This window comes from Megalobrama amblycephala, linkage group LG5 (genome assembly GCF_018812025.1).
Source record: "Megalobrama amblycephala isolate DHTTF-2021 linkage group LG5, ASM1881202v1, whole genome shotgun sequence".
In the NCBI taxonomy this organism is placed as follows: domain Eukaryota; kingdom Metazoa; phylum Chordata; class Actinopteri; order Cypriniformes; family Xenocyprididae; genus Megalobrama; species Megalobrama amblycephala.
The window spans coordinates 734,117-758,425 of record NC_063048.1 but is presented as its reverse complement, the minus strand read 5'-3'; the positions used below and the strand labels follow the sequence as shown (position 1 = coordinate 758,425).

Genomic DNA, 24,309 nt, shown 5'->3' with positions numbered 1-24,309 from the left:
TGTGGATTATTGCTCACCAGGCCCCAGTCTCCTATATGCCAGCCAATGGGGCTCCTGCAGACGGGCATCTCGCAGGCCTGTGTCTTGGGTGGCTTTGGTTGAGTCCCACATGCATAGTCTTCCAGAGAAGCTCCGTCTGAACCCACACACACCACATCTCGCATCTGTTTCCCAGAGCCGCACGTCACAGAACACTACACAAACATCAACAGGTTTGAGTTCATGCACGAATCTGCTGCATTATATATAATCAATTACTATTTAAAGCATTGGAATATTAGGAATGTCTTTAGTAAGAGTTTACAGACTGACAGATCTCTAATTTCTCCCAAAAATCAAAAGGAAAAAAAAAAGACAAAGAAAAAGAAATATCTTATCTTAACATTACATAATCATGTTGGAAAGGTCACACGTGACGTAGGAGGAAGTACCGATTCAGTGTTTACAAAGTGAACGTATAAAGACTAAGTCAAACGGCCTTTACAAAAAAAGGTAAAATCACGATGTCGGATGATTTTGAACTTGGGGGACAAAATGAGATGGAGTTACGGTACTTCCGCCTAAATCAAGTGTGACCTTTTCAGTATTTCTGCTTAAAAATTATATATATATTCTTTTTGACTCATCTTGGATGACAAGGGGGTGAGTAAATTATCAGGAAATTTTCATTCTGAAGTGAACTAATCCTTTAGTAGTCATCAAAATAATACCACAATGCACAAATAGGCTTAATTTTCTTCTACTTAATTTTGATTTTGGTGTGAAATAAGACTCTGGCAGGTTCAGTCAGACAGCATTACATGTAGTTTACATACCTGACTCCAGCTGGAAACTCTGTATTGAGCGCATTTCTGCATGTTACAGTTCTGTTGGCTGAGAGGTCTGGGAGTGTAAGCAGCACACTGCGAGTCCTCAACCACTCGTGATCCTGCCGAGTCGTGAGACGTACACTCCACTCTCCTCACCTGAAGGCCCCCGCCGCACGTCACCGGACACGGGTTCCACTCGCCAGTCGTCCAGCTGACACACATACACACACATCACCAGAAAGCAAGGACAATCTGAGTGAGTTCTAGCATTTACAGTGCCAGTCTAACCCAAAGAAGCTGAACACTTACATTCATGGACTACATGAATATCCCGGGTTAAATACAACCTAAGATCTATTAGCACAAAAATATTTTGACTTGTCTCTCGGTTGTTAAATGCAATTTACAGTATTGCACTTTCAGTGGCAAGTGGGTCAAAGCATAAAGCCATGCTTTTGAAGTGGGAATACTTTTCTAGCAGATGAACATTTGATTATGCATTACAGAAGTAATTGCAGTATAGTTTGCTCCATGTAAACAGACTTTAACATTCCTCACAGGTCCCATTCTGGTAAACACAGATAAAGAAACGAAAGTAACTGAGTTAACAGGGTTTGTTATTGATTCTATCAACTGCAGTCACATCGATTGTTTTAACAATGTCTTTAGTACCTTGAAAGGAAGGACAAGCAAAGGTGGGACGACATGAGAGTGAGTACTTAATGACAGAAATTTCATTTTTGTGTGACCTAACCTTTAAGTGCACAAATGTAAACACCCTGTAACTTGCAATTGTTACCTTAAAGAGCTGTTTTTTTTACTTGATTTAATGCATAAAAATGTATTTTGTTGGTATGAATTAATGTATTTAGGTGCATTCAGCAATGTTAAATAATATTATTTAAATTAATACAACCACTTAATTTAGATGTTATTTTTAAGTTTTAAGTCATTGTTATTTCATATCAGCACAGGCCCATTAAATAATATTAATTATAATATATATAATAATATTAAAGTAAATGTTGAAATGAACATGGACATGAACATTTTGTTTGTTTTTACAACATTACAGAAAAGTCAAAATTATTTAATGTGGTAATTGATAGCATGCCCAAGAAATTGCATTTAACCTAGAATATTCAAGCGAAAACACAAAAGGTGTTTTAATAGTTTACAAATAGGCCTACCACTACACGTACATTAAACAAACATATAAAGATTTGTGCATTCTGGAAAATTAGAAGGACAAAGCAAGTGTTCAACAGAAACACTTCGCCTGTCAAAGTCAAGCAGGTGCTCCCAGAAACCTGAAGATGAGAGAAAAAAATATGAAGATATGAGTCACGGGGGACTAAAGAATTTGGTCTTTCCCACAACAAAAAGCAAAAGCACATGTTCTCTGGCAGGTCGATCTGCTCAGGGACCATGACAGCTTCAGGTTTCTGTACATAAACATCACAGGAAAATCCCAGAGGGCACCACCATGACAAGTCAAAGGCTTTTTTGTTTTTAAAGATCAAATGCTGCTTTCCGTTTCACACGCAAATATATTCAGGTATTCAAGGCAAAGTAAATCAAAAGAACACAGAAGACCAAAGACACCCAGATATAGTGCACTCATCAACAAAACATCTATATAATACATGCAGGCCGTGATTTACTAAAGGATTGCATGTAAAAAAAAGTCTTAGCTGATCTACTAAGGACTGTGTTTTTCAGACTTTCAGAATAGTGTCTTGTCAGTCATATTCATTCATATTTATTTTTACGTGCCAGATTTTATCTCATAATAAAACATACATACGTTGATTCTCACAAAAGATTCAACATATGTACATTTATATAAATAGTTTTAATATACTCTAACATTCAAAATGGGGTAGCTTTTTTAATGTTTTTAAAAGTAGACTCTTATGCTCACCAAGACTGCATTTATTTGATCAAAAAAATACAGTAAAAACAATAATATTGTGAGATATTATTAGGAGGAGGCCGTGGAGCCAACAGAGGGAGACACCAAGGAGGAGATGATGAAGGGTGGAGTCAGGGACTAGACGATGGAGGAAGGAACCATGGAGTGACCCAGGGCAGACCCATTAGGATGAAGGCCCATAATGGAACCGATGGAGGGAGGAGCCAAGGTGGAGCCAGGAGCCTCACAGACTGAGGTGGAGCTGGAAGGGGTAGAGACCCAGGCAGAGGCAAGGAGACAAAGACCCGGGATGACACCATAGGCCTGGAGGGAGTGAGAAAAATGGCAGAACCGGAGCAAAGGCAGAGCCGGGTGGAGGGTTGAGGCATAGCTGGAGACCCAGAAGTCAGAGCAACGATGGACCAAGGTGGAGCCATAGGGACGAGGAAGCCAGGCAGAGCCTGAGGGATGATGGAGCACAGTGGAGCCGAGGAAGCATGGAGACAAGCTGAAGCCGATGGGAAGCAAGGCCTAGGTGGAGTCTAGTGCTCACAGGCTTGAAGTGAAGGCAGGGGATCAACACACCAGGGTGGAGCTGGTGACCTGGAAGCCCAAGGTGCTACTGAAGGAGGAGTGAAAGGGCTGAAGGGAGCCAGCAGAGGTGGGGCCAAGGAACTGAATGCCAGGAGGGAGTGGGAGGCTGGGCTGAACCAGCAGCAGCGAAGGACACTTGAGGCTGGGCAGGACCAGCGGCGAAGGACAGTTGAGGCTGGGCAGGACCAGCGATGGCGAAGGACACTTGAGGCTGGGAGGGACCAGTGATGGCGAAGGTCACTTGAGGCTGGGAGGGACCAGCAGCAGTGAAGGACACTTAAGGCTGGGCGAGACCAGCGGTGGTGAAGGACACATGAGGCTGAGAGGGACCAGCGATGGTGATGGACACTTGAGGCTGGGAGGGACCAGCGATGGTGAAGGACACTTGAGGCTGGGAGGGACCAGCGATGGTGAAGGACACTTGAGGCTGGGAGGGACCAGCGGTGGTGAAGGACACTTGAGGCTGGGAGGGACCAGTGGTGGTGAAGGACACCTGAGGCTGGGCAGGACCAGCGGTGGTGAAGGACACTTGAGGTTGGGAGGGACCAGCGGTGGCAAAAGACACTTGAGGCTGGCAGGGACCAGTGGTGGTGAAGGACACCTGAGGCTGGGCAGGACCAGCGGTGGTGAAGGACACTTGAGGCTGGGAGGAACCAGTGGTGGCGAAGGACACCTGAGGCTGGGCAGGACCAGCGGTGGTGAAGGACACTTGAGGCTGGGAGGGACCAGCGGTGGCAAAAGACACTTGAGGCTGGGAGGGACCAGTGGTGGTGAAGGACACCTGAGGCTGGGCAGGACCAGCGGTGGTGAAGGACACTTGAGGCTGGGAGGAACCAGTGGTGGCGAAGGACACTTGAGGCTGGGAGGAACCAGTGGTGGCGAAGGACACTTGGCAAAAGACACTTGAGGCTGGGAGGGACCAGTGGTGGTGAAGGACACCTGAGGCTGGGCAGGACCAGCGGTGGTGAAGGACACTTGAGGTTGGGAGGGACCAGCGGTGGCAAAAGACACTTGAGGCTGGGAGGGACCAGTGGTGGTGAAGGACACCTGAGGCTGGGCAGGACCAGCGGTGGTGAAGGACACTTGAGGCTGGGAGGAACCAGTGGTGGCGAAGGACACCTGAGGCTGGGCAGGACCAGCGGTGGTGAAGGACACTTGAGGCTGGGAGGGACCAGCGGTGGCAAAAGACACTTGAGGCTGGGAGGGACCAGTGGTGGTGAAGGACACCTGAGGCTGGGCAGGACCAGCGGTGGTGAAGGACACTTGAGGCTGGGAGGAACCAGTGGTGGCGAAGGACACTTGAGGCTGGGAGGAACCAGTGGTGGCGAAGGACACTTGGCAAAAGACACTTGAGGCTGGGAGGGACCAGTGGTGGTGAAGGACACCTGAGGCTGGGCAGGACCAGCGGTGGTGAAGGACACTTGAGGCTGGGAGGAACCAGTGGTGGCGAAGGACACTTGAGGCTGGGAGGAACCAGTGGTGGCGAAGGACACTTGAGGCTGGGAGGGACCAGTGATGGCGAAGGACACTTGAGCCTGGGATGGAACCAGTGGTGGTGAAGGACACTTGAGGCTGGGAGGGACCAGTGGTGGCGAAGGACACTTGAGGCTGGGATGGACCAGCGGTGGCGAAGGACACTTAAGACTGGGAGGGACCAGCGGTGGCGAAGGACACTTGAGACTGGGAGGGACCAGTGGTGGCGAAGGACACTTAAGGCTGGGAGGGACCAGCGGTGGCGAAGGACACTTAAGGCTGGGAGGGACCAGTGGTGGCGAAGGACACATGAGGCTGGGAGGGACCAGTGGTGGCGAAGGACACATGAGGCTGGGAGGGACCAGTGGTGGCGAAGGACACTTGAGGCTGGGAGGGACCAGTGGTGGTGAAGGACACTTGAGACTGGGAGGGACCAGTGGTGGCGAAGGACACTTAAGGCTGGGAGGGACCAGTGGTGGCGAAGGACACTTGAGGCTGGGAGGGACCAGTGGTGGTGAAGGACACTTGAGGCTGGGAGGAACCAGTGGTGGCGAAGGACACTTAAGGCTGGGAGGGACCAGTGGTGGCGAAGGACACATGAGGCTGGGAGGGACCAGTGGTGGCGAAGGACACTTGAGGCTGGGAGGGACCAGTGGTGGTGAAGGACACTTGAGACTGGGAGGGACCAGTGGTGGCGAAGGACACTTAAGGCTGGGAGGGACCAGCGGTGGCGAAGGACACTTGAGGCTGGGAGGAACCAGTGGTGGCGAAGGACACTTAAGGCTGGGAGGGACCAGTGGTGGCGAAGGACACATGAGGCTGGGAGGGACCAGTGGTGGCGAAGGACACTTGAGGCTGGGAGGGACCAGTGGTGGCGAAGGACGCTTGAGGCTGGGAGGGACCAGTGGTGGTGAAGGACACTTGAGGCTGGGCGGGACCAGTGATGGCGAAGGAGAAAAGCGGCAGCAAAGGTGACAGGAGGCAGGGTGGGACCAGTTGAGGAGGGAGGGCTTGGGACATGTTATGGACTAGCAAGTCATCTAATCCCCACGGGACCAGCAGGGGCAAAAAAATCCTCGGCTCTCGCACCTGGTCAGACTCAATCTTTTGTGAAACTAAGTCTGTTACTTTTGATAAATTGAATGCATCCTTGCTGAATAAAACAAATAAAATATATTTTAAATATGAATAATAAATAAATTATTTATTTTCTTAAAAAAACAAACAAACAAACAAACAAACAAAAAAAACTTATTGACCCCAATCTTTTGAATGGTAGTGTAAGCCTATATACAGTGTATTATGAAATAAATAAATAAATGATGGCATTCAGTGAGAGCTGTGGCTGGTACTTGGTACAACCTCCACATGCAATAGCCTCGTTTTAAAAGAGGGATCCAACCTATATGCATGTATCATCACTTGTGCAATTATTCTTCAACTAAGTGCAAACACTAATTAGTACTCTCTGATCCTAGTAAATCAGGGCCATCATGTATATAAAATCTATATATATAGAAAACAGATCTATAGTGCCCACAAAATAGACACTGAAACAGACAATTCCCTACCTAGAACACAGACAGCAGCTCAGCTCAGAGCTCCACAGTTCATGTCATGTGAACGTCAGGAATCGGTGAAATATTTACTGAGGTGAAACGACTGCAGTGTCTATAAAGCAAAAGAGAAAACCCTCCTCTGACATGAGGGAGGATCAAAGAGATGTAAAGCTCTGAGCTGAACAGTTGCCCAAGGCCTTGGTTCATCTTCACATGTGAAGGAACAAAAGCAAACAAGACTCTAACAAATAAGAATCGCACTAAACATGTGAAACACTGGTGCAAACTGAACTCAAACACATATTAATGATGTGAACAATCTCTTAGCTGTGCCAGCCTGAGTTATTATAGCTAACTAAACAAAAACTTAAATAATAGAAGAAAAAGATTTTTATTTAGTTTAACTTGAAGTACTAAAAAGCTAAGACCATAGAGGCCATAAAAGACATACATCAGTGTTATACTGGTGATCCGTTTTTGATATACGTACAAGGAGAGGATGGGAAAACAGTTACACACTTAAAATTCTTCAGGAAATATCATGATGTAGCCCAGATTTTGTGACCCAGAGCATGAAGTACTTGAGATTCCTGAGAGATTGCACAGACTGGACACAAATGTGTGTTTGAGGTCATGCGCTGCAGTATATCAGCCTCTGAAGGCTGTTACCTGTACACTTGTACATAGACTCGTGGTGGTTCCATGGGCCTCCACAAACGCGGCTCGTACACATACGCCATCCTTACAGAACAGGAACAGTACAGCCAAAGCTGTGAGACCCAATGGTTCTCCACAAGTCAGACAGCAACCGCACAGTTTTAACACATTTGTCGACAGAAATCAGTTTCTGGTATTCAATAAAAACTACATTGTTAAAGCACAAAACACATGCATTACAGTTGGCTTTTAGCCGAATATGTCGTGTTAATGTACCTGTGGGTTTGTGGGCACTGCTGCTCATTGCATGTGCGGTTACTGAGGGGTCGAGGGAGGGAGGCACACAGGTAATCAGAGTAGGCTTCATTATCAATGGTACAGAAGACAAGACGGGACTGGTAACCTAAAATATATGGAAGAAAAATATGTAAAATTGGAGAAGTGTAGAAATCCTTTTTTAATACAAATTCACCAACCATGGGCCCTATTTTAACGATCTAAACGCAAAGTGTAAAGCGCACGGCGCAGGTGCACTCAGGGCATGTCCAAATCCACTTTTGCTATTTTAACGACGGAAAAACGGGCCGTGCGCCGGGGCGCATTTTTTAAATGGGTTGTCCCTATTCTCTTAATGAGTAATGGGCGTAACGTTCAATAAACCAATCAGAGTGTCATCTCCCATTCCCTTTAAGAGCGAGATGCGCTCGCGCCATGGCGGATTGCTATTTACATGGCGTACACGCGATGAGTCAGTTAATATATATGTGTGTGTATTGGCACGATTGTTCAATTAATTAGCCAATTTCGTTCATCATTATAAGTAGTAATAGGCTGAATTGAAAATAGGTAGCCTAATTCTAATACACGCAATGACTATTCATCATTACATTTTTATATTTATGTAGCCTACACAATAATATTCTTTTACACTGTAATCCTTTTGTTTTTAATATTTGGCATGTTTGTGTGACGCGCATCCCTGTGTGTAATAAGCAAAGTCAACGCGCACTGTGGACCCGCCCAGAGGCGCAGTTTCTTCCAACGCGCTCTAACAAAAAAATATTGCGCCATTGACTTTAGACTTTAGACCAGGTTTGAGTTGGTCTATGGCGCAGTCTATTTTCAGCTCCTTAAAATAGCAATGCGCCTGAACACACCTCTTTTTTAGACCAGCACGCCCATGGGCGCACTAACTGGCGCAAATGCATTTACTAATTTAAGGACGAGGCGCTGAACGGGAAAACGCGAACGGCGCCGGACGCAAACTAGCAAACACACTTGCGCTGCGCCTTGCGGCCCCATGAATTAATGCATTACAAATATGGGAAGAAAACCCAATCATAACAACTTCATGTGAGACATAACATTAGTAGCCTTTCTCAACCAGGGGGCTTCAGCAAGAAGGCTTAAAATGATTTAAAATAAGACAAAAAACATTAAAGGGGTCATGAACTGCGTTGTTTTATTGTTTTATAATGTTTCCTGGGGTGCACTTATAATGTTAGTATGCTTTTCTTACATCAAAAATGGATTTAGAAATAAAAGGCATTTTTCCTACCCTACGCTCTGTTTGATTGACAGCTCCAGTGATTGTAAAGGGAGCGTTCTTTGATCTCTTTCTATATATAATTTAATCATAGTTTAAATAACAGATTATTTTCATCCTACTAAGAGAATCAAGGTGAAGTTGAGCGTTTAGTCGCTGGTTTGATTTACTGACACACAGACAAAGATCATGTGACTGCACATGAATCATTAATATCAGATCAGGCATTAGAATGAACACAGTTACTGACATGTTGTTGCATTACTGTCGAGTTCATATCGTAAAAGTCTGTTTGCGCCAAAATGCGATTGATTTACCAAAGAGTCCACAGTGAAATGTACCGAAAACAAATAAATAAAGCTCAACTGAGACATTCAGTGTTGAAAATAACCATATTCCTGCATTAGGATCCTTTGAAAGGTAATGTTATTTTAGTCCTGTATCGCTCTTCTCTCCTCCTCATCTCACTAACACACCAGTGGGCGGGGCTAACGTTGCAATGATGAAGTTATTCTTATAGTACGATGACCTCTTATATACACTATATTGCCAAAAGTATTGGGACACCCCTCCAAATCATTGAATTCAGGTGTTCCAATCACTTCCATGGCCACAGGTGTATAAATCAAGCACTAGGCATGCAGACTGCTTCTACAAACATTTGTGAAAGACTGTGTCGCTCTTAGGAGCTCAGTGAATTCAAGCGTGGTACCGTGACAGGTTGCCACCTGTGCAATAAGTCCATTCCTGAAGTTTCCTCACTACTAAATATTCCACGGTCATTTGTTAGTGGTGTCATAACAAAGTGGAAGAAATTGGGAACAACAGCAACTCAGCCTTGAAGTGGTAGGACACGTAAAATCACAGAGCGGGGTCAGCGCATGCTGAGGCTCACAGTGCGCAGAAGTCACCAACTTTCTGCAGAGTCAATAGCTACAGACCTCCAAACTTCGTGTGGCCTTCAGATTAGCTCAAGAACAGTGTGTAGAGAGCTTCATGGAATGGGTTTCCATGGCCGAGCAGCTGCATCCAAGCCTTACATCACCAAGTGCAATGCAAAGCATCAGATGCAGTGGTGTAAAGCAGCCGTCACTGGACTCTAGAGCAGTGGAGACGTGTTCTCTGGAGTGACCAATCACACTTCTCTGTCTGGCAATCCGATGGACGAGTCTGGGTTTGGCGGCTCCAGGAGAACGGTACTTGCCTGACTGCATTGTGTCAAGTGTAAAGTTTGGTGGAGGGGGGATTATGGTGTGGGGTTGCTTTTCAGGGGTTGGGCTTGACCCTTAGTTCCAGTGAAAGGAACTCTTAATGCTTCAGCATACCAAGACATTTTGGACAATTGGGAATGGCCCCTTCCTGTACCAACATGACTGCGCACCAGTGCACAAAGCAAGGTCCATAAAGACATGGATGAGCGAGTCTGGTGTGGAGGAACTTGACTGGCCTGCACAGAGTCCTGACCTCAACCCGACAGAACACCTTTGGGATGAATTAGAGCGGAGACTGTGAGCCAGGCCTTCTCGCCAACATCACTGCCTGACCTCACAAATGCTCTTCTAGAAGAGTGGTCAAAAATTCCCATAAACACATTCCTAAACCTTGTGGAAAGCCTTCCCAGAAGAGTTGAGGCTGTTATAGCTGTAAAGGGTGGGCCGACTCCATATTAAACCCTACGGATTAACAATGGGATGTCATTAAAGTTCATGTGCACGTAAAGGCAAGCGTCCCAAAACTTTTGGCAATATAGTGTATTAAAAGCTCAAGGAAAAGTTGATTTCTCAATTCATAACCCCTTTAAAATAACCTAAAACTACTAAAAATGCAAAATGAAAGATGTATTTCTGTTTTGTAATTAGTTCCCTTAATAACTCATTTTTGTTAATGAACCAGGATTCTCACAGTGTTGGATACACGAGGGAAAATGTGATTTTTAGACCTGAGAAAGTCATTGAAATGAATAAAATCATAAAACGTTGTGGAAATTTTTATGATTTTCTTCCTAGTTAAGTCAAGTTCTAAAAGATTTTATTGTGTAGATATTGTTGATAAATTGCTATCTGTGTTTAAAAAAAAATCCTGTAAGAAGATTTGGTTATGGAATTGTGAAATTATGGAATTTAAATGATTTGTAATTATTTTATTGTATTATTTTAATATATTAACACTGATCCAAACACTGAAAGTTTGGAAATGAGCAGCTCTGTCATTAAAGCAGAAGTACAAGAAAATACCAGTTAAATGTTCAAGCTTTTTAAAGTCTGATGGATTCTGCTTGGCTGTCAATGTTTTTAATATCCATCAGCTGGAAAAAAAGCGGTTTTGAGAGTAATTCCAACATTATCGTTCCTCTGTGTCGTTATCATTATAGCTGTAGTGTGGACTTCCCTATTCTCATTGAATTAAATCGAATATTAAAACTTTATAGTAATTGTCCATGGTGTAAACACGCTTTAAGGATTAGGCTGCTCTATCTTGGCGCACAGGCTTTTTCTGCTTTCCTTCTTACTAGACATTCATAAAGACTGTTATTATACGTCATTGGATTATCATGTCATCTTATTTGAAGCCACGAAGAGGAGTCTTTCCAAGCTGTGATGATACGCTTCTCCTGATGCCCCTTAGTGAAATAACCTCCAGATTGCCTAGACACTCCTGATGAGGCTGGCCTTTCATCAGAGATGAAATATGCCAAAAATTAAGCACGCCCTTCAAGCTCTTCAAACAGTGCCACTTTTGAGCTTAAATACCTCAGGATGTAGTGCTCTGCTGTAACCGTTTGCCTCGAAACACACCCTACCTATCCTGTTCAGTTCAGTCCAGTGTGCTGGTGACACAAATCTTCACCAATGAATGCACTTTTAACAAAATTCACAAAAAGCTTTACTGGCTTTTTCTGGCAGTAATTCCAAATTCACAGAACTACAGTGACACTCCCTAAGACACGATAGGGTAAAACTACTAATAGATATCACCATACTTTCACCAGTTGATTAATCACAGTACATTTAGGACAATTTGTGGTCTGTAGTGTCTTGCATGAAGTGAAACACAGACAGATTTCCTTTGACACTGACCTGAGCCACACTCTTTGCTGCAGGCGGACCAGGAGCCATAGCTCCAGTAGTAGCCCTCGGTCAAGCGTCCGTTCGGCAGGTAATACTCATACTCCACGCCCTCATTGGCCTCTTGAGTGATTAGCTGTAGATCAACAAAGACACTGATGCTCACAGTATTCAATGTGAAAAAATGCCTAAAAAAGATGCATGTAGTATGTTTAGGTTGATTTCACTGGCTCTTCTTCATTGCAGTGGTCTTGGATATATATTGGCTGTCTTTCAAAAGCCCTTAAAGCTTTTCTCTCTTGTTGATATGTGCTTCTCATTACAAGTTTGTAAAGATGGTTGGTGCATGTTTCATTCCTAAATGCACGTTCATATTGAGCAGCATTAACTGCTCGAGACGCTCTGAGATGCTGAAAACACTGGTGGATCATGAGCTGAACACGTGTAAATGAACACAGTGCTGTGCTTCACTCTGAAACTGGCTCTCACCTCTATCACCAGAGGCTCAGTTGTAGGGCCACGGCCAGTGATTATCTCAGGGGTGTTTTCCCCTTCTGTTCCCCTCCGGTAATACAGCACGGTGCTGGCAATGTGTGCGGCACGAGAGAAATCGATCACCCAGTGTCCGTTGAGGTAGTACTCGCCACGCAGGTTCTTGATTGCTGTTAGAGAAAAAAATGCAATGATAAAAAGGTTGATGCTGATGATGAAAAGATTAGGATTGCGATCGCATTCACACACTCACCAAGGTAATTGCGTGTTGGTACAGTTTCCTTGATGCTAATAGTGGTAGCTCCAACAGGGATGATGAACATTTGATTGTAACCTGTAGGTAAGGGGTGAAACTACTTTTTTAGGCATATTTGTCCATATATTTCTAAATCCGGTTGGATCTTAGGTGAGTTTACCTTTGGGCAGGTTGCGCATTGAGAAACTGTTTTTGACTGGACTGCATGACTGTCCATTTCCTCCACACTGCAGGCAGGGATCCTCCTCCTGGGGCGACTCCAGCATGTTATCACAGCCGAGACGCTGTGAGCAGACGAAGGACAGAGATGGAGCAAGAGTTCTCACAACACACCCTTCACAGTCACGGCGAAATACAGGGACAGTGTTTGAGGCTGCGCTTCTTCACAAGGATTCTATTGTTCAACTCCACGCCCATAAGGCTCTCCATGTCCACGGAGAAATCTCAAACAGGCAATTAAAGGCTCTTACATTTTTTGACACAATAAATAAAGTTCATGTTTTCACTGTTCACTGTCTTCAGTGTATCTGCAAGGTTTTTAAGGCGAGACACCCCAGGTGAATAGGGTAAAAATTAACTAATAGATATCACCATACTTCCCCAGTTGATTGTTGATTACATTAAAAAATTGCAAACATTTTTCGTATTACAAGTTTTCTGAAATGTTTTGTTTAAATATGCAAACAAGGCATTATCTAATTAAATATGCAATAATTTGCATAAATGTCTAGAACAAAGAAAATTGCAATAATTTGCAAAAATTTCTAGAACAAAAATTCTTGTTTCAATCAGTGTTTCAACCGCATAAATTATCCGCCTGTAAACACGTGATCTCACATTTACTTCAGGAAAGCCATTCAATGTCCATAAACTCATTAGTCAACTAGAAATAATAAGTCTAAAGAGGTGCTTTTGGCTAAATATATGCACTACTAAATTACATATTTGTTTTATTTTTAGTTCATTTTTGCTATTTTAACCTGTTGTCTTCAGTATTTAATGTATATTTGAATAAATCTGTCATGAAACAAGTTTTAATTTAAACAGCAACCGTTTAAATGTATATATTTCAACAACGAACTAATATATCATTAAAAATGTATATAAAAACTTTATTAAAAGTTAAAGTTTTATATTTAAAGTTTTATATACAACTCAGCTTTTATTTGAGTGCTGATTATTAAATTTGATTAATTGATTATTAAGTAAACTTTATTATTAATTTTGGTTTTTGGCTAAATGAGAACTTTAATTTCGGTTTTGATGTTTCATTAAATAAATAATTTCAGTGCATCACTAATGATTATGATAAATTAAACACTTTTTCGTCAAAAAAAAAAAAAAAAAAGATTTAGTCTGTACTCAGGTAGGTTGGTATTGTTATTGCGAATATTATTGTCTCTTTTATTGATCCTCTTGTTTAAGTTGCTTTGAATAAAAGTGTTTGCAAAATGCATAAATGTAAACGTAAGTTGTTTAAAATAAGCGATAACGTTGAGTGTTCTAGAAGATCGCTGTGCTAACCTTACAGAGCCCGTCCACACAGATGTCCTTTCCTCCAGGGTGGCAGGGTGTGCCGTCCACCACCGCAGACTTGTGGCGAAAGTAGAAATTCTCTCCTCTGGGAATGCAGTTCAACTCACAGGGATTCTCTCCTGAACAGAAGAAAGAAGATTCAGCTTAACATCAGCACTGTCACTGTACAGAATACTGGCAAAGAGCCAAAACATTAAAGAGATAAAACACTATTTAGATCTACATGATCTTTAAGAATGTAGATAAAATGAAACAAAACTATGTCACATTCATTGTAAATGCTGTAGCATTGAAAGCATGAAATATAGCACACACATCACATGGGCTAGTTTTATATTAGTCATGCACTGAACTTTTGGGGGCCAAAAATGAATTTTCAGTTTGAAAATGATGCAATTTTGGTAGGCTGAAATAAATGACCAAATTATCACTTCTCTGATGGCGTATTTTGACTGTGTCAGTGTCTTTTCTGTGAAAAACATTGATAAGCTTCAACATGTAACATGTCAGCGGTGTGGACACGAGGGCTGGGCTGCAATATCGATTTCTTGATTTGAATCGATCTTCGTTTTGATGAAGCGAGATCTTTTAGTCTGTGCTGTTTTCAGTTGATGTGTGCACAAAACTTCAGTAAACATTATTTGTTGCGCCTCACATCCAATAATCACAATAAGCTCTGTGCTTTGTTACTTTTGATGTGAAACAAAGACACATCTTTCAAATTCTGTCTATTTTCTTACGAAATTCAGTCAATAAATGTGGTTTTGTGGCTCTTAAATGTGTGGTGACAGATCCCTGTAGTTGAAGCGATCATCTCTTCCTCTTTACTATAGTTACAGCACCAAATAAACATGAACGATCATCAGAAGATACAGAACAACTCTGAATCACGTCTCATGTAATCAATCAATCAGTGTTTCAAACGCAGAAAGACAGCTTGTAAACATGTCATGCAACATTACCTATTCATTGTATTTTTACTTAACCTATTGTCTTGATTAATGTATGTATAATTATATACTTAGAACGTTTATATAAAAACTGTCTTATGTGCAATTTATATTTTTATATATTTATTTGAGTGCTAATTATTAAATTAATTTGATTAATTGATTATTAAATAATCCTCATTTTTGGGTAAATGAACATGGTACATCATTATTTTATGATGTTATTGTGTGGAAAAAGTAAAAAGCAGGATGTTAAACATTCTGCTAAACTTCCAGTTGTACAATAGTCAAAAATTTGGGGAACTATCAGCCCTGACACAGAAAATCACTTCCTGTCTGTACATACCACCATAATATGGCAGCCATTTGTAGCGCTTTCCTTGAAAATCAGTGCCATCAAATTGAGAGCACTGTTCTTCTCTGAAATCCCTGGATCCCTCCGGACAGTCCTGATAACTCAGAGAATTCAGATCACATACACTACCGTTCAAAACTTTGGGGTCAGAAAGATTGTTTTAAAGAAATTAATACTTTTTAATCAACAAGCATGCATTATATTTATCAAAAGTGAGAGTAAATAATTCTTTATAATTCTTTTAAACTTTCTATTCATCAAAGGATCTTTAAAAATAAAAAGTATCACTGTTGCCACAAAAATATGAAGCAGCACAACCGTTTTCAACATTCATAACTGAGCATCAAATCATCATATCAGAATGATTTCTGAAGGATCATGTGACACTGAAGACTGGAGTAATCATGTTATTTGATCACAGGAATAAATTACACTTTACTATATATTCACATAGAAAACAGCTGATTTACATTGTAATAATATTTCACAATTTCACTTTTATTACTGTATTTTTGATTAAATAAATGCAGGTGAGCAGAAGAGACTCTTGAAGAGACCCAAAGCGTTTAAACTAAAGTGTAAATATTAATTATGTAAAAAAAAAATAATAATTTAAAAAAATCAATATACAATGCTAAAAAAGAATAATTCTCAAATATATGAATGCCATTAATTGATCAAGTATAAGATTTAATTAAGATATTTAAATAAAGATTCACATGGGTCATTGAGTAGAAGACCTTTGGTGTGTACCTGGACATTACATGAGCGATGGGACTTATCTGGACCCACACAGCTGTGACCACCATCAGTCCTGCAGAGAGAGGACAGATGAGTACAAAGATGGCACAGCGCTGTCAAAATAAAAGTCCCACTCACAACACTTATTGGCCAAGCCTGATGCTGATAATTAAAAACTGCTAAATATCAGCCGATAATATCGGCCTTATATCAGTCGACCACAACATGATGCATGTTATAAGACTTCTGCCTCATTTGGACTTCAAAAGTGTAAAAAAAACCCCCTAAAATAGCAAGTGTCTCATATTATAGACATGTCTAAGGATGCATACAAACGCACACCCTCACTAACGAAACACACACCCACACAGACACACAAACGCACAGAGATCATAAGTGTTTATGGGTGTGTTGAGGGCTGATGCCTCAATCTCTTCTGAGACACAACAAATTCACAAGAAATTCTCAACCTGCTCCACGTCATCCTGTTCTTCTGTACTCATGCATCAATAACATTATTAATGAGCGGATACAGCTGCATGGACTTTCCAGTATTTCTAAATGTTAAGTCAGCACATGACAGACAGTAATATTGTCAGGGCGTGGTGCCTGATTCATTCAGCCGGCGAGACTAGAGCGCACAGGTATAAACACTTGCAACAAGCTGGAAGAGAGATGTCTGAAAGTCTCAGAAAGATCGCCTCAGGGGGACGTTTTTGTGTTGAGCGAGAAGTGTATTTAGGAGCTCACATTTCTTCCAAGTTACTGAGATCAATGTCAAAACTGTTTCTGGGAAACTGTGACACTCATAGATTGTTAGATTTCTCATGCATTTTAACTTCATTCAAATACAGTAGCATAGATCAGACAGAACAGATTCGGACTGGTAGAAATACCGTTTGTATTGTTCAGTTTCTATAGGCATGGGCAATGGGTTTGTATTAGACCACAGAAGTATCATTTACTAAATAAATATGGGCTAGGCAAATAATTTAAAGAGGAGTGGTAAGTTGATGGACAATCTTCCTCATTTTCATAAGCACCATTCACAGAGTAAAATACAAGACAGAACAAGCAGACCAGATTCCAACACCCAGATTTATGGCCAAAGCTCTCAATGTCCTGGTGAAGACTTTCCCCAGCCAAGTCCCTATCACTCAAACGCATAATTATACAATGTAACGAGTTCCACTTAAAGTGCATACTTGACCTTGCATACTTGACTAAACCAGTGTGTGACAAAAGAACTGTTTCAAGCGTTTCGAGTTCCATAAAGAATCTTTCAGTGAACAGTTCTTAAAAGAAACACATTTTCCTTTAGTGTAAATAATATTTTAATAATCTAAAGAAACTTTGTCCACTATAAAGAACTCTTTCCCTGTCAGCGTTTTAGTTTTAAGTTGCCAGTTTTTAAGTTTTTGATCATATTCACAACTTTCATGACCAGAATATTTTATTGAATAAACACTGTAGACACTCAATGTAAACAGTGAAGAACAGAGCCTCTGCTTTTAAACAGAAAACAAAAGCATTCTAGCTTCATTCTTTTTTAATCAAAACTTGAATTTGTGGGAGGAAAAAAGAAAAAAAAAAGTCGAACAAAAAACTGAGAAAATCACATTTTTGTCAAAGACTTCAGAGCGATGATCAAAACATGAATTATCAGAGATCGAGTCCATCAACACCCCAAAGCTTGCACAGTCGTAAACCTCTCGTAAACATCCACCTTCTGGTTTAATCAGATCTTATTCTTTGCTTGTTTTTGGATTCAGAGATGCTGTACTGTTTCTGAAAATCCATAACAGTGCCCCCTACTGTATAACAGCGAAAACACAAATTGCCGGAGTAACTCATCAATGGCGGGGGAAGCGGTTGTGTCATAAATGACGGAACATTTCATCAAAGTTAAGTGTGTAAAATAATATCTTAGAAAAAGAGATATTATTATTATTTATATCACTTAAGGACAGGGATGGTTCCCATGAGGCTTCTCTATAAAGGAGAAGAGGTATTCAAGGGTGAACTATAAACTCTGTGACATCTGTTCTACCCTTGAAGCATTGGGTGACACAACTCAAGTGTTATTACAATTACAGTAAATAAAAGAGTCTCTCAAAGACAAAGTCCACTTACCGCTGGGTTACACACCGCCTGGTCCTCAGGGTAACCCCACCGCCACAGCTGCGACTGCATTCTCCGTACGGACCCCACTCGTCCCAGAAATCACCAGTGGGTTGCTATAAACAGTTAAGAAATCATGCGTTTCTATCAAATAACATATGAAGTTAAAAATGCAATGAAACAGAAGTAGCGGGAGATATTTTCTTCCTCATTGTGATGTACATCTGATTATAATAGATTGTATAATGAATGGGAAATGCTGAGATTAAGGATGGCTCCATACCACTTTTTCATGTCCGAAACCGACTCCGCAATCTTGAGTATCTGCTGATATCACTGCCAATCCGATACTAATATTTACCAGAACGTTTTTGTTCTTGATCAGTTTAGAATATCTATAAAACATTAACTACATACTATTTCATTATAAATAAAGAGAAAATATGGATTTTTAGTTAGTTTCTCTTCATTTGCCTGTTTCTTTTGTTCTCGTTTCCCACTAGTCATTAGTTGTCATGGACACTCATTAAATAATCACACCTGTTTGTTATTTTGTCATCATCACTGTGTATTTAAGTTCCTCTTTTTGCTCCATTCAGTTGTCCAGTATTGTTTACATGCTGTTTCGCTACCTTCTTCGCACCTGTGGGTAACCTGAGTTTGTTTTACTTAATAAAAACTTTTGTTTTGGAACCTTTTGTATCTTTAATGTTACAGAATACTGGACCTGAAAAGTGAAGTCAATAACCATAAACATAGCTCCAATGGGGAGATTTTCCAAGCCCAACGGGGCTATGATTTTAATTTTCCAAGGAGGAAGAGACCTGGAAGAGTACTGGAAGGAGTTAATTAATGCCAGCCACCTCGCCGTCTGCAATGACATCATGCTCATGGAGGGATTTTGGATAGGTCTGGACTACTAGTGGTGATGCCTCAGGGAAACTCCTGCTGGACACAGGCCGAGTACATCAGCTACGCCCTGTGGGTCGACATATCTTCTTTTGCAGTGGATGAAGTAGAAGAGGATCCCACCGCCAGCATTCAGCCCCACTCAACATCCGTCACCACCCCAGAGCCAGGCCCAGCTCCCACTGTGGATAAGGAGCTGGAGAATCAGCTGATTCCCACCACAGAGATCGAGCCTGAGCCAATGCCTGCTATGGAGCTAGAGCCAGAAGCCACATCCATCCCAGAGGAGTAGTCCGAGGTCCCGGCTGACCAGGTGTGTGAGCCGGCCATGACATCCGCAAAAGTGGGGGTTTTGGTGGACCTGGATTCAAAGGAATGGATGATAGACTTGGAAGCAGAGGTAGTGCTTCCCAGCGTTCCCACCCACGAACCTTCTCTGCTGCTGGTCCCTTCCTGCACAAATGTATGTCTGTCATGTATGTTTGTCACCTCTGTCTTCATTATCGCCGCTGGTCCCATCCAGCTCGGAATCTTCTATGCCTTCATCGCTGCTGGTCCTGTCCAGCCCTAGTTCATCGTCGCCACCAGTCTCAACCATCAGAGTGTTCTTCGTTGCCAGCAATTCCCTCAGCTCTGCCACTGCTGACTCCAGCCCTGACATGCAGCCCTAATCTGCTTTGGGGCTTCCTGTCCCCAGCCCTGCCCTGGCATGAGGAGTCCTGGCCTCTGCCTGTCAACCAATCAGCTCTGCCCTGGTTCCTCGCCCTCTCGGCTCCACCTGGGACCATCGTCCCTTTAGCTCCACCAGGCTCCTTCGTCCCACCGGCTCCATCTTGATCAGTCATCACTCTACCCTCACCATGGACTTCCGGCCTTCGGCTGCGCCTCATCCCTCCACCCCTGTGGCTCCATCAGGTTTCTTCCTTCCCCCTGACTCTGCCTCTGTTCTCACTTACACCAGCATTGCCTCAGTCCTCCAGCACCCTGGCTCCACTTTAGCTGTTCGTCACTGGGACTCCGCCTTGGCCTTCCAGTCCTTCCATGTCAGCAGGTCTCTCTGTCCCACAGACTCCGCCTGGGCCTCTACATTTCCAGGTGTCATCGCTGTTAGTTGGTGCTCCAACTACCACCTTGGCCCCTCCCTCCATCACTGCTGCCCTGGATTGCCTCCCTCATAGCTGTCTCCTGGTTCGCTTTGAGATCTCGTCGGCCATCTGTTCCCTGGATCCTACCACCATCCACGCCTCCATGGGTCCTTCCACTGTCATTTCCTGCATGGCTACTCCCACCGTCAACTCCTCCGTGGGTTCATCCCCCATCCTCAACTCCATGGCTTCTTCGGCCATCTGCTCCGCCCTGTTTCCGCCCACCTGTTCGCCTATCAGTTTCCAGCGCCTCGCCAGACCCTCGTCCACCCATCCAGAACCTTCCCAGGTGGGGCCATTCTATCACGATCTGTGTTTACTTTCATTCTCTTGAACTTTTAGTTTGTTTCTCTTCAGCTACCTGTTTCCTTTGTTCTAGTTTCCCACTAGTCATTAGTTGTCATGGACACTGATTAAATCATCACACCTGTTATTTTGTCATCATCACTGCATATTTAAGTTCCTCTTTCTGCTCCATTCAGTTTTCCAGTATTGTCGTGTCTATATGCTGTAATCATGGCCTTCTTCATACCTGTGTTTTGATGTTTCCCTAGTTTGTTTGTCTGTTATCGTCGATGTTAAGTGTTTCTGTTATCTGCTGAGTTTTAGAGGGTGGATATTAATAAAGACTGTTTTGATTTTCTATTCCTTCGTCCAGTGTGTCTCTACAGCACCCACACGTGACATTAAGTGTATATCTGGTAAAATCATGATTTTAAAAGAAGAAAAGTAGATGAGGTTTGTTCTCTCACACCATGTACTGGTTACACGTCTCTGTTTCAGGTTTCGTAGCTGTAATGTACATTTCATGGTGAAGCTAGTGTAATTTATTGGTTGTAGTGTACTGCAGTATTTCACTCACCATAAAAACAGAAGCCAGTAACAGCTGCAGACAGACCACAACCGACAGCATCCTGATCGCTCCTGATGAATCCTCACTGATGCAGCACTATGGTACAGCACACAGCAGATATGATGAAAAGACAACACCTGCGCCACACAATATTATGCCCACATGACACGTGTAGAACATACCTGCTTTGTGCCAATTCAATGCTCACACACCCAACGTCCTGCAACAGACAAAGGTGTGTGTTAGTTTTCTGTTGATTTGGAAAAGCCCCTGAAGCTGTGCATGCTCAAACAGACAAGACACATCACCTCATCTGAAAACATTAATTATGAAGAAAAAAAAAAAAACATTAGTAGGAACGCCTGCCAAACATCCTCTTCAAATATCATTTGACATTTGCACAAAAAACAAAAAACAAAACAGGGCATCAAACACTAAACGACACACTTCCGAACTTTCAAGTCATTCCAAACACAAAAATTCACACAGAAACAAATGAAAACATGTGCTCTAAAATTGGCTCAAAATATCAGACATGTTTGACATCCTCCAACTGAACTGATTCAGTCTGAAGTAAATAAAACAATCAAACAAACAAAAAATCTGTGCCTGTCATACACACATTTTTCTGTGATATTAGTCAACTCAGATTTCCCAAAATATGTATAATGCCTCAGAAATTTGGCAACTAGTGTTGACTCAACCAGACTGTGTACTCTTAAAGGTTCTTTACTGGCATTGATGGTTCCATGAAGAACCTTTCTATTGCACAAAAGGTTCTTTAAGGTGGAATAAGGTTCTTCCGATTATTAAGATGTTCTTCACACTAAGAAAAAAATGGTTCTTTTAAGAACTGCTCACAGAAAGGTTCTTTGAAGAACCAAAAAACAGTTCTTCTAATGGCCAATGTTGGGCTGTCGGTGAGCGTCTGTCAGGCTAGTTTTTGCAGTGTGCTCCACACGTCGGCTGTAGTCGGGCTGCCGGTGAGGGAGATCACTCTGATTAACTGTTCAGTTTAGCAAATGAGTCAGTGCATGAGAATAAAAATCAAAGTGATGACAGCGAGCAAAGAAGTCAAGATGGTACAGACAGAAGGCTGTTCTAATTTTATGTCATCAGTTCAATACGCAAATATTTTCATAACACCCTGGAATGAAGAAAGTGATCAGCATGACTGATATTCAAAATGGTAAGCAAGCGCTGTTTGAATGATGAATATAAACTATTGATACCTGCTGATATACAGTTATTTCCTTTCATGCAGGTGCAGAACGCACATGCTAGTTGGTTATCGACTGTAGTCTTTGCAGTGTGTTCAAACACAGCTTTATGGCTTTCATCAACACTATAGTTCTTTGACGTTGGTTTGGTGTTTCTTTCTGAACCTATATTTTTAAGATTGTAAATCATCCTGGCAAAAGTCGCATACTGTATTCCAGTCTTTAGAATGACTTTAAAATTCATATTCAAATACTGATTAGAACTGAAGTAGCAAACAGGATACTGTTTTGATGGATGCATCACTTATTTTGGAACGGTTGTACATCAGATTGCATGATGCACGTCATGACCAAGCCTTAGGTCCCAATAACCTTGTAGTACACAGAAGCACTTTCATGACTGTGATGCACAATTTTCGACACTGCCAGAATTTCAGAGGCTAAGATTTATTGAGATCGCAAATAAAATGAACATCACACCCAGTGCAAAGACCCAAAATCTGCCTCAGGTGGCCAACCATAGCTTCAACTCAACTTTAGTTTAGTTTCAGTTGAGAAAAAATATTACTCTACATATCAAAATCACAAGTGTGATGAATTTCTTTACATTGCAATTCAGGACCTAAATTTCTAAAATTCAAATCCCAATTCATCATCATCCTGTGTTCACTTCAAACCCACATGCCAGTTCATAATGTCTGAATGTGTGTGATGTTGCAGTGATGTGGTTTGTGTGTGGCACAGGAAATGACCGGACCTGTCATCTGGGGCGGCCAACAGTGAAAGCTCTTCAATATCCACCAATGTACGTTAAACTTCTGAGTAATTAAGCAACAAATCATGTTCTATCAGTCTGAAACAAGCTACAAATGATCTTTATTGTAAGAAACGGCTGTTCTGCTGCCTGTCTGAGCATGCTGCCATCTGCTAAGATGAGACTTTCTGAAGTGAGAAGAAGACTATAGGTGATTTTGAGCCCACAGATAAAAACTTTACTTATGTAATCTCTCCCATTAACACAGCATACAGTCATCACATATTGCCAAAACATGCAACTACAAATATACCAAGACTATAAATCTGACAAGAAGCCAGTTTATGACTGTCAGGATGATATGCATCTAAAACCAAACAGCATGTTAATCAAATAATGTTGTTAATTAAATTACACGAGACTATTTAAGTAACTGTAAAGGGTGATTAAAATATTGCTACATAACAAAAACGGTTATAAAGTATATATATATATATATATATATATATATATATATATATATATATATATATATATATATATTGATTAATCTGAACTTGCTTTGTTTCATTTAATGTCATCCGTTGCTCTTTTACCGTTTACTTTCATTTCAGTGTTTCTACGTTTTTGTTCTTTTTTCTTTAAAAATTGCATCCAATGACGGCATTCATCCAGATGAAGAAAACTGCTAAGACTCTTTTTAACAAATAATCCAGCCCCAGTTAAACACATTAACCCTCATCAGAGATCAAACTATCACTCAACAGGGTTTGATGCTCATGTTTCAGCGAGAACGTCAAAAACTTTTAGTCTCACACAGAAACACACTGAAAGAAATGAACATTAGCAAAGTCACACACATATAACTCACTTTTTTCCCGGATGTCGAAAGAAAACAGAGCTGATGTTCGCATCTCACGGTGATGAATCTGCTCTCTGAGCTCTCCTGTTCCCTCTGAGGCGCGTGAGAGAAGACTGGTGTTAAATGTCCACAGTGCGTCACACACACACACACACACACACACACACACACACCAGCACTGAGAAAAGAGTGGGAAAATCTCCCCTAACAAAAATACCAAGATAACTATTAATAGCATACCTTACAACTTCTGATTAAATGTATTATTATTATTATTCTGAGGCTGAAATTGTAGCTTCTAATAAAGGTGCTTCTAATTTAATAATAACAGCTCCAAACGTTTTACAAAACACACATTGATCTCTGCACCACTTCATGTTATACTGATAAATATCTAATGAATTGAACTTACACTGGAAAGTTTTCCTCTACATCTCACATGAGTTCCTGAACATGATGAATACACCACCATATCAAAAATAACAATGTATAGTGAG

At 41.8% G+C, this 24,309-nt stretch overlaps 1 protein-coding gene across 2 annotated transcripts in view; it reads right to left on the bottom strand.

Moving 5' to 3' along the window:
- paplna (papilin a, proteoglycan-like sulfated glycoprotein) overlaps nt 1-23,959 on the bottom strand; it is a 42,616-nt gene extending 18,657 nt beyond the window's left edge. Inside the window, exons 1-15 of one of the 2 annotated variants that reach the window (XM_048190333.1) lie at nt 23,822-23,959; nt 21,159-21,196; nt 20,986-21,072; nt 18,082-18,185; nt 15,961-16,021; nt 15,199-15,301; nt 13,891-14,021; nt 12,527-12,650; nt 12,364-12,444; nt 12,108-12,280; nt 11,631-11,754; nt 7,284-7,410; nt 7,020-7,091; nt 816-1,020; nt 18-194 (exon numbers count right to left, since the gene is read on the bottom strand). In XM_048190333.1, the coding sequence (XP_048046290.1) occupies nt 18-194; nt 816-1,020; nt 7,020-7,091; nt 7,284-7,410; nt 11,631-11,754; nt 12,108-12,280; nt 12,364-12,444; nt 12,527-12,650; nt 13,891-14,021; nt 15,199-15,301; nt 15,961-16,021; nt 18,082-18,185; nt 20,986-21,036 (1,533 nt within the window). In that variant the 5' untranslated portion in view covers nt 21,037-21,072; nt 21,159-21,196; nt 23,822-23,959. The remainder of the gene's footprint in view (nt 1-17; nt 195-815; nt 1,021-7,019; nt 7,092-7,283; nt 7,411-11,630; nt 11,755-12,107; nt 12,281-12,363; nt 12,445-12,526; nt 12,651-13,890; nt 14,022-15,198; nt 15,302-15,960; nt 16,022-18,081; nt 18,186-20,985; nt 21,073-21,158; nt 21,197-23,821) is intronic. The other variant, XM_048190334.1, reaches the window with a different exon arrangement.
- Between the last annotated feature and the right edge of the window lie 350 nt (nt 23,960-24,309).